Source organism: Tigriopus californicus, chromosome 7, assembly GCF_007210705.1.
Source record: "Tigriopus californicus strain San Diego chromosome 7, Tcal_SD_v2.1, whole genome shotgun sequence".
NCBI lineage: Eukaryota > Metazoa > Arthropoda > Copepoda > Harpacticoida > Harpacticidae > Tigriopus > Tigriopus californicus.
The window spans coordinates 2,410,221-2,421,058 of NC_081446.1; the positions used below are offsets into that span (position 1 = coordinate 2,410,221).

The 10,838-nt window shown below is 40.9% G+C and overlaps 1 protein-coding gene, 1 long non-coding RNA gene and 1 other non-coding gene across 5 annotated transcripts in view; 1 reads left to right on the plus strand and 2 right to left on the minus strand.

Moving 5' to 3' along the window:
* Nucleotides 1-1,530: 1,530 nt before the first annotated feature.
* Trnar-ccu (transfer RNA arginine (anticodon CCU)) lies at nucleotides 1,531-1,603 on the minus strand. Its single transcript has one exon. It is a non-coding gene; the product is annotated as a tRNA-Arg (tRNA).
* Nucleotides 1,604-3,792: 2,189 nt separating this feature from the next.
* The window catches only part of LOC131882985 (uncharacterized), a 14,154-nt gene continuing 7,108 nt past the window's right edge, over nucleotides 3,793-10,838 (plus strand). The window contains exons 1-4 of one of the 3 annotated variants that reach the window (XM_059230300.1): nucleotides 3,793-4,317; nucleotides 4,549-5,112; nucleotides 9,720-9,880; nucleotides 10,022-10,255. In XM_059230300.1, the coding sequence (XP_059086283.1) occupies nucleotides 3,896-4,317; nucleotides 4,549-5,112; nucleotides 9,720-9,880; nucleotides 10,022-10,255 (1,381 nt within the window). In that variant the 5' untranslated portion in view covers nucleotides 3,793-3,895. The remainder of the gene's footprint in view (nucleotides 4,318-4,548; nucleotides 5,113-9,719; nucleotides 9,881-10,021; nucleotides 10,256-10,838) is intronic. The other 2 variants (XM_059230302.1, XM_059230301.1) reach the window with 2 other exon arrangements.
* On the minus strand, nucleotides 8,051-10,714 carry LOC131883001 (uncharacterized). The gene is made up of 3 exons (XR_009373564.1): nucleotides 9,978-10,714; nucleotides 9,706-9,919; nucleotides 8,051-9,182 (listed from the first exon to the last, which is right to left on the minus strand). It is a non-coding gene; the product is annotated as an uncharacterized LOC131883001 (long non-coding RNA).

Genomic DNA, 10,838 nt, shown 5'->3' on the forward strand with positions numbered 1-10,838 from the left:
CAGTGCGTCCCTAGTATAGTGCAAGCAAATATGGACACTATCAAGCGTTGGCATTTGTAGCCGGACAGAGTGGATTCGACAATTCCCACTATGCCCAAGTATGAAAGTTTCTTCGCTTTGAAAACCATACCGTCATGGCCAGCTAACCGAGTTTGATTGCCAAATAGGCAAGGATGAGAGGATAACGGTGATGTTCGCGTAATTGTTCAACAACCAAAGGGAAATAATTCTACATTTGGAATCTGGCTGCCACTGCCACGGGGCTTTTATTGCGGCACAAACGAAGCTTGTTTTGTTGTGCAAACGGAAAATTTAGCAACGAAGGAAGCCCTTAAGATTAATGAAAGAGATTATTGACCAAAGCTTCTTCGATGAGCTAGTCCGTAAACATGTGTAGAATTCATGTAGTACAACAGAGCACTTGTCAACACATTTCTAATGTACTCGTTTTAGGTACTTTGGCCAAAGGACTTTCCTATTTCATTCATTTGATGATCTTCAAAAAGGGTTTGGATTGAGGTGAAGCTAGAAGATTTTTGATCTTATTTTGATGGTATTATTTGTTAATAGTAGAGGCGAAGGAAGCTGCCATACATGCAGATCAGATAGGGTTCGACAGTTCCCGAACAATTTCACTTGAATCTAAATGTACTATTTTACTTCGTCCAAAAACCAGTTTCATGATTAGATTAGTAAAACCAAGCAGTCTAAAATGCAACGTGAGCAAGGCAAGAACCTTATCCCCAGAAGGCGTGGGTTCAAATCTTGAGTTAGCCCGTCAATTCTGCTCGAAATTCGTGCTTTCCAACTCACAATTCATAAGTTTGAATAAGTATAAACATATCAAAGCGAGACAGTCCGGGTCTCAAAAGCTGTTGATATTCTTTATGTTTTTATATCCCAAGAGCGCTTAGGTATTAGCAAGCGTCAATTTTTTTTTTAAAATGCCTAAGATAATTTTGTGGATCTGAAGAGGACCATTGCATTTGGAATGGATATTGCTTATTGTTTGTAATCACTCAAAAACACCAAAAATTGAAGAGCATAGGGACAATAGAAAAAATAGCAATTTACTTTGTATTCGTCTCAATTGATTTATTTCATGTTTTGAGGGCCTTTTTAATCAGTTTTATGCTCAACATCGTTGGGAAGAACACTCTTTTATATGCATTATTTACAGGCATTTTAAGTTCCTTCAGACTGCATTGTGAACGACTTTTTAGTTCGTTTCAATTGACAACTAAACTCACAGCCCTATTTTTGACAATATCAGCCTTTCAAGCTTTGAAGTTTGAAGTAAAACCGTTTAATTTGATGCCGAGGAGTAAATCCAGAGGATTGAATACGAGTGGATGGATGAACATCACTAGCAACCGTGAAAAATCGCTACTCTACGGGGAAAAAGTTTTGGCAACCATCTGGAACTTAATCTCAACTGTAAAACAAACTATTTGGTCGGCCCATTTTGATGCAGGATTTAACCTGGGACGAGCCTCAACATTCTTATTCCTTTGAAAAAAGTTCAGCGCTTACCTCCGACGGGACTCGAACCCGCAATCCTCGGCTTAGGAGGCCGATGCCTTATCCATTAGGCCACAGAGGCTACCTTACACCGTCACAAATTAATACCAATACTTAATAGTAAAAAAATGAAGGCCTGGAGTTTTTTACTTAACCCAAATGACGACATGTAGGATAAGAAAGATTCAGTACAAAAAGACCTGCTTCCAAAGAGATACACACAAACTTGTTGGTGGAATACGTCGATAATTGTAATATTTGGTTCATGGGTAAGGACGAGTCCATTTACCGAATGTGTGATTAAAGATTGACTTCAAATCACATTTGAGCCTCAGACTTTGGACTTCGGCGGAAAGGAAATTGCAATTATCCACCACTTTTCTCCTCGACATTGACATCAGCACCATCAGCACATCTGTTGTAGTTTAGCTTTGATTGTGTTATCCACAAGAATCATTGATGAAGAGGGCACCTCAATCACTGAGGTGATTACGGCTTAAAAATTAAACACCTAAAAAGGTGGATTTTGAGAAATCCGTAGAGTGAATGATTCACTAAATGTTGATTTGGTTATTTGTCGATGAGATCAAGAAATACTTCAATGACATTATTTTAGCTAAAGGCTACGTTCAAGCTCTCCAAACAAAAAGCTTTGCAATTTTTGGTGCGTTAGAATATGGACGCGAAAACTGCAGTTGATAACTAATAAATCCGCTTCTCTTCACTAGATTTCACCACAATAACGTGCTTTTACTCAATCAAACAATTGGGGGAAAAAGTTTGGATTACCCAAAACATAACTGGGAACAGAATGAATGAGCTCATTGTTGATTACCGTCAAAGGACTAGCTTGTTCATTTCGTACAGAGTCATGAGATAGTTTTGTTCAAGCTGAAAAGGGAAACTTTCAATTTCAGTGATTCAGTGGGGCCAGCCTCATTTAATTAAGCTAAGCAGAACAAGTTCGAAGACTAATCTTTCATATCGATTAATCTTGAATAAATTCAAACGCTATTTCAATGTGATTGACAAAGGGCGAGGAAAATCAAATCATTTATTGCATATCACGCCTAACATGGTGCGTCATAGTTCAATAAAAATAGGGCTTGTTCATGCATTGACAATATTTTTACAGATTGCCCAAAAGGAATTGCACCGTGGAATAATGTTGGGAAACGACATGGAAAGGGTTTTAGTTCAGGCTTCAATATTCATTCAAAGGTCATGGAAGCCTCCAGGTTCGTTCCTTGTTTGAAGGCCATTAGCCAAGGCATGAAAATCATATATTATTCCTAATCACGGTGGAACTAAAAGACGTATCACTAATACGTGTATCAACAGGGAAGCACGTGATCGGGCTTAATTAAAGTAGATATTAATCGGTCATATGAAATAAACCCGAAAACTCCGCTTTCCGATTCAATTCAACGAACACTGCAGAATAGCCAGCCTTCAAATAGATGGCAACTGGTTCATTTTGGGCTTTAGAGTAAAGTCATTACTTTTCTATTTTAAGCGAACAACATATCAGTCCGTCCGATCAACAGATTGCATGCATAGCTAGTTACACACGCTTTGAAAGCGAGTTGATTGAGGCCAAATATGGTTATTGCTGTCTTGTCTTTTGGTTGATCAGATCGCAAAAAGACCACGGAAAGGCCAAATGTCTCGGGTTGGCAAGGCATATAATATACTGGGAAAAGCGGTGGGCTTTTATGAGCTCTCCATTGCCGTTAACCACTTTACATGGGTGCTTTTGTTGGCATTGGAAGCGTTCATATTTCAATTCCAAATTCTTGAAGGACTCTTTGCCCATGTTTGTGGAGAACCCTTCGTAGATCGTCAATAAAAAGATACAACAATATTTGTCAATCTTCCCCAAGATTGCAAAGATTGATCATGTTTGTTCAGCGAGCCGTCCAATCTTGGCGAAAGCGCTCCCAAGTAACCAATTGGGTTCCAGTCCTGAGTTGGCGATATCCCATCCTCGCTCTACCTTTGAGTACGGAGCCTCAGCCTCATTCGCTTGTTTTTTACTAGTTATACCTACGGTGGGGTTTTCTTTTCTCGAGCGGGGTTCGCCCTTCACAATTCTCCCCATTCCATGCTCCTTCTTCTCTCTTCCTCCTCCATTTCGTCGCCCAGACTCGTGACTCTTTTTATTCTCCTTTCAATGGGCGAGAGCGTTACTGGCGGGTGGCTGACGGCTCACCTCCCCAACGAATCCTCTCCGAGCTCTCAAGCACGTCGACCAGAGACCCCCCAAAATAGATGCAGACACTTGCAGTCTGTCTCCAAGTCTGTTTTAGTTTTAAGGGATCAATCGTGATCGTGGGGACTTTGCTTTTGAGGACATTTCCGGCCCGTGGCAGAGATGGCTTCCCGGACCTTGATCCTTGTTTTGGCATGGACCACCTCCGTTTTAGGGGCCGAGTGGTCTTACAAAGGGAAACATGGGCCCGGTCACTGGGGAGGGGTTTGCAACACGGGCAAATCCCAATCCCCCATCGACTTTGCTGAGCCAGAGTTCGTGGAACTGGAACCGTTTGCGTTCACCCATTATGAACGAGAGCCTTTGGCTGTGACTCTCTCCAACAACGGGCATTCGGCCAAGATTGAGTATTCTTTAAATGAGGCTCGAGAACCCATCATCAGTGGGGGAGGTCTCCCGGGAATCAAGTTTGGATTTGCTCAAGCCCATTTCCATTGGGGTGGAGGATCAGAACGGGGTTCTGAGCACACTATCATGGGACGATCGTATCCATTGGAACTCCATTTGGTTCACTATAACAAAAAGTGAGTCACGGCAAATTGAAAAGATTTTTAAGGCACGAATTAAAACTTTGGACTAGGTCAAAAATGTCAACTCAGAGCTTGACGTTCGGCAAATTGATTTGAGGAGTGATCAAAAAACGTGTTTCTCTTATCGGGTGACGCTGAAGTTGAAACACAAAGAACCTTAACAGATGTCCATGAGGATTTGAATCCAATTTTGAGCTACTTCAAAACCATCATCTTTCTCTTTAGGTATGAAAGTTTAATGGATGCTTTGCCCCATTGGGACGGTTTGGCCGTCCTTGGCGTTATGTTTAGAGTGTCTGACCAGCCCAACCCTGACATTGAAGACATTCTAGAGGCGGCATCCATCATCAAGACCCCTGGCACCTCTAAAAGTGTGCCCAAGATCTCTCCTTTGGATATCTATTTGCCAAATAACACGGTCGATTTTTTCCGCTACAACGGCTCGTTGACCACTCCACCTTGCTCAGAATCGGTCACCTGGACCGTGTTCACAGAGCCTTTGAACATTTCGGAGCAACAATTGGATCAGTTCCGATACTTGAAGGACGCTGAAGGCTTCTCGATGAAGGACAACTTCAGGCCCGTACAGCCCATCAACGAGAGGCGCCTTCTCACGACCAAGGTGAACTATCGAGGACAAGATGTGGCCCCCAAGGTCCTGGAACGAGCCCGTTACGATGTGTACCATGAGGAACCCGAAGAAGTGGATCACTTCTTCCTGCTCATTATGAGCATCATCATCTTCTTTATGCAATGTGGATTCGCTTTCATGGAAGCGGGAGCTGTCCGGTAAGAATTTGATAATCATTTTCAACGAAAAGGATGCTTTTCATGGAGCAAGAAGTATATGTAGGCTTTTTTTTTCTTCCTAGCCTCGATTATGTCACAGAGTGTAATGAAAGTTGGTTAGACCATTGTTCTGACACAAAGCAAGCTGTTTTTACCATCGCATTTCATAACTCTACTCCCCAGGGCTTTTCACGATGGGAAATTATTGTTGGCCACCTTGTTACAAGGTTACAACCTGCCAAGTTTATGAGCAATTACGTCTTGGGCCTTTTTATGGCGCTAGGTCCAAGGTTAAGAGCATTGTCCTACATCAGGCAAGCATAAGCAGTCTAGAGATTTCCTTATGGCACACATCATCTGGTCCTAAAATGATCCAATTGGGACGGAAAGCAAAAAGGGAACTATGGTTCTCAAAGCCTATCTTTACCTCACGTCGGAATTTGGAGAACAGCGTGAAAGGGATCTAAATTGATATGAACGATGACTGAATTGGGGCTTCATTCCGCAACTCGAGACCCTTGAATGTAAATGAAGGATGGATAACATAGGAATATAGTGAATAATCGGTTTTCTTTCATCCACTCTGCTTTGAGTAGAAATGTACTCAGAATGCCTTTGGCTTTGGTCAGAGTGGCCAATCAAGCTTTAGATTCCTTGGGAAGTAGGGGGTTTTATAATTGGGTTCTACACTGCACGTTCCCTTTAAAAGCCTTATGTAAACGGTTCATCTAACGCAAGGAGTGAAGCAACGAAAAATCATCCCTTCAAACTTTTGGTCTTTATTCAAAGTAAAGTTGAAAAATGGGGGCTATTATGGGTTCTTAAAAGACAATATTGATATTGCGAGTAGAAGCAAAAGCAAACCCCATTTTGGAGTATATTCAAGCCCACTAATTAACTCCGTTATCTACTATCAAGATTTTCAACCTGAATAGTCTGCAACGTTGGCTGATTTTTGAAACCCCTTCAATTCAGAACAATCATTGCAGAACTTGACTTTGTAAATAAATGTAGGAAGTTTAGAGCTAAAACTAAGAGTCCTCAACAACTTGGAAAAAAAAACGCAAGTTATTCATTCTATTGCTTTCAACCTACAAGAACTATCATGAAATAATTCATTAATCTCTAAAAGAAGTGCCTGATAGTATACATCGATCCAAAACATTTGCATTGTTAAGGTGTGGTTTTGTAAAGAAAAAAAAGAATCCAAGCTGTTTTTAGTAGTTTGGTAGCATCTTTCAATTCAGACTTGGACCAATTTTCAGATAGCATTCCAAATCAACCCTACATTCAGGGACTAGCTCGGTCTGCCAACTTAAATTCGTTGGTAGACCAAATATCATATAATGATTGAAAGATCGAATTATAATTTTTCATTTTAATAGCGCTGTATCGTTTAGAAAAGCCCGTAAAAAAGCAAGCCAAAAAAAGAAAAAAAATGTTCGAATTGACCTTAGCATTGTTGTATTTCCTCTTTAGTCATCAATCAGAGAGCATTTATGTACGTAGATGCGAGTCAGTACTGACTGTATTCGTTTGTACTGTGAGTCCGTCCTTTTTGTCCTCTCTCATTGTGTGTCGAAAAAAGTCTCAGATGTCAAATGAGGAATTCGTGGTGCTCATTATTCATGTGCGAGCACAAATCTTGTGTGACGAATAGGAAGATGCCCCTTCTTTCTTCCTCATCCAATTCCCGTGAACGAATGTTGAGTACTATTCAAGAAAGGTTGTCCTTATCCTTAGTGATCAAGATCCCCCCAATCACTGGAACATTCGCATTTGCAGCCATAATTTCCTATTGATATTTCTCTGGAACACTTTTTCTGACTGATTGGACCAATTCGGTTGAAGGCAATACGAGTTTTACCATTCGAAATTGAAGGCCGCTCTGTAGGAGCTAAAGTTGGCACAATAAGGACTTGAATTTGGTCCGAAAGGCGTATGAAAGTTCGTGCTTTTGTATTAATGTTTCACACCTGTTGGGCTACCGGAACTTCTTAGAAATGGAGCATAGCCGAATTTTACTAGGGCTGAATAAGAGTTTTCAAGACTTGGCATCTGGTCCAAGCTTCAAAAATTTTTAAGATGGCCGCACAACCTAACATTAAAGGCCATTGTTGTCAACAACTTCTTTGACATTGGGGCGTCAAAGGACTTCTTCAAGTATGGACCGTGACGTTACCTTCTTCCAGCAATTAGCATTCTGAGCAACCTCAAAAATGAGCGAAGCTCCCAAATGCCCTCAAGAAAGTCTTTTTGTCAACAAGAATGCTTATCTTGGACTTACAATCACACCATGGCTCATTTGAATTGAATTATCTGTCATACATATATTGTGCTCTAATAACCTGATAATTTGCCTCATATTTTTATTTGGGATGCCAGGGTCGGAAGGTTTTTTTTTCATTTTTTGTGCTACCCTTAGACCGATCTGCTCAACCATCTACTTTGGGTTACATCACTCTCGACTTATAATGCTTTCTCATTGTTTTGCACAATCTTGATTGTCAAGTTTGGAGGCAATCGTAGATAGCTTTGATGGAATATGTCCTTCATTAGCCTTTTGTAATCAATCAAATGAAGTGGATACTTTACTTTGAACCAACTAGTCGTCTAAGCCAAGAACCATGTACACTACATTCCTCTAGCACGGTGTAAAGTTGGAACCAAACCAATCAAGTTTTCTTTGTAGTTGAAATATTCCCAAGACAAGAGCGCTAAACTAAATAAGTAGTCCTTGTTTGATTAAAGCCTCATATGAAGTTAAGGCTTTGATTAGAATGAGGCTAGAGACATGGAAGGCGGTATTAGAACCAAGCCAAGCGTATTGGTTGGTATCCAAAATACCTTTCATAATTCGAACCTTCCTCGTCCAAAGTGAAGGCCTTCTTTCGGTAGGCCTATCTATGAGTCTGTCGAGGATTGAAAATCCATTGCAACTCAAGCGAGTTGTGAGAACATCTGGCACCGCATTTAGGCCATTGTTTAGGTACAAGAAACAATAAATGAGGAACATGCTCCCAAGAGGATTACGTTCCAAGCCCAAGACATGTATAAATTGAAAGCTTGTGTGTATATAAAAACAGGTGTGGATGTTTCCAATAGTTTTTCTTCTTCAACGAGGAAAATCAAAGCGAGATCAATTCATGCGGAAAGCGAATTTCGTTTTCGATATTGAGGAAGAGCAAACAATGAGCAGGGGAACTAGGCCTTCAATAAATCCTCAATCGCACATAGAGAGAATTGTCTCCTTCTCTGGATACAAACAGGCCCTTTATGGGGGCATGAATCATGGTCGTACCAATGAATTTTCCTTCGGCGTGATATTGCAGAAATGAACTTGGAATTCTTTTTGGGAGCTGCAACGTCAATATTTAGTGAGTAAACGGCGGGATGTATTCGAATCGCAAATCCAAATCGGCCACTTTTAAAACATTGGCCGAGTTATAACCCGGTTCATCGAGGACATTGAGAATGTTGTAAACTACCTACAATTGAGTTGTCTCGTCGGGGTTTCAGACTTTTGTACACTTCCAACGTTTCCCTATGAGGCGTTGCTTCTTCTTGAAATGAAAAAAGTCCAATGCTGAATGAATATGCCATCTCGCTTTTTCCTCCTCTCTGAGCAAGTTTGATTCTGCTTAGTCACAAAAAATCTTCCGTCAAAGAAAGGCGAACTTTTCTCAAGATCGCCATCTGGAAGAGCCACATCCGGAATTGGAGGAGGTGGAAAAAGGATTCCTGGAGGGATGGAATACGTTCATTTTTAGCAATTCGTACATTGATTTGGTTTATCCGCACTATACGTTCTGAATTGGTACATGATTTGGTACATCATTGAAAGTACTCTATATCCGGCTTTTCCTTGTGGAAGAAGAAGCGGTTCTTTGGTTGCTTCCTTCCCCAAGGTTTGGCCCTATTCCAAGGACACACCAATATCCGAACAAAAGAGCATAAATTTTGATTGACTCCTTCATATTTCTGAGGTCGCCTGGCTTTCCACGTTTTCGTGGGGAGAGAAATTTGAATGGGTTTTCTTGAAAGAAAAACCTCCTCCTTCATGTCTGAAACTAGTGATGGAGAAGACAAATTTGAGGGATGTTTTCATAGATGCACTTTCATGAAAGCTGAAGTATTTTGAGAAAATTGGAGGTGACAACCCTCTTTTATTCAGCGATTTAAAAATGTTCCTGTCATGAAGCGAACGGAAATTGGGAAGAGTAATGGAATTTCTGTTTCAAATTGACACGTTTGATTTCAAGAATCTTAGTCTTAGTATTTCGAGTCATGAGAAGACATTGAGGTGTTGTGGCACGATGCTATAAGAAAGGAAACCATTTTATTACAACAATGTCTCCTGTTGTTGTCAACTAAATGTCGACCCACCTTTAGTCATGGACTCCATGCTTTAGTACGAATCTGGATCAGGTTGAAATTAATCGTAAAATTGGTTAATTCGGTTGCAACCTCGTAAACCAGGACTCAATTATGTATGGCCGTCTAAACCAGTTTGTCTAGATTCGAAGGCTTAATCTCTTCGTTATATGTATATAAATACTTCATCAAGAATTTGCTTCAGTAATCCACACTTACATTTTGCTTTCCAGATCTAAAAATACGGTGAATATTCTTATTAAGAATTGGCTGGACATGTGTATCGGAGCTCTGGTCTATTGGGCCGTTGGTTTTGCCCTGACGTTCGGAGAATCTCGACCCGGATTGGCCAGATTCATGGGCACCTCCTATTTTTTCTTCTTCGATATGCCAGGTATGTTGCACTGTCCATAGTACGTCGTCGGACTTGCCCCTAGGAACAAGATTACAAGATTTGTACTTCGATTTGACACTTCAACTGGACCAGCTACCGTAACAATCCATTTCAATCCTGTTTTCTCCGCAACCTTTACAGCGTACAAGTTGTCCAAGTGGTTCTTCCAATTCGTGTTTGCCGCCACTGCCGCCACTTTGGTCTCCGGATCATTGGCCGAACGATGCAACTTCTATGCCTACATCGTGTACAGCATTATGATCACCGGGTTCATCTATCCTATGATCGCCCATTGGACCTGGCATCGGGAAGGGTGGCTGCGGATTCATGGATATCATGATTTCGCCGGTAGTGGAGTAGTCCATTTGACGGGAGGTAATTGGTCAACATTTCTTGTAACATGAATGAGACATATTGTGGTACTTTAGGGTATTGGAGGACGAGTTAAAAAATAGTTTTGCTTTTGGAGATCAGTGCACGATGGGCAGTTAAAATTTGGCCCCATCAGAGGAGGATAGGATGAAGCATTCTTCCTCGGGAGAGTCGGGGAATTCCGTTTTAGTACACGGACGGAAAAGAACGAGGTTTTAGGTCAAAGGTAGATGACGTTACAAATCACAATGGCTCCCTTGGCAGACATGAGCTCGACCGGTCTTTATTCCTTTAGAAACCCCGGTCAATTTATTGGTACTGGGGTGCCTCCGGATAGGAGTCGTAAAGAACTGCAAGTCATCATTTTCAGTTTTTACAAAATGTACTTTTTTGATTGAGCAATTATAAATCAATAGGTTCTCAATTTATATCTTGAAACGAACCTTTTATAAACCCAATTGTGACCCATATTTTTGTGATATTTATCCATTTTGCCAACACTGGCCCCTCTACTTAACGTCAAGATACCATTTTTCTTTCCCTGTGTCTAATGACTTGTGACTTGATCGTAGAACTGGAATTTAAT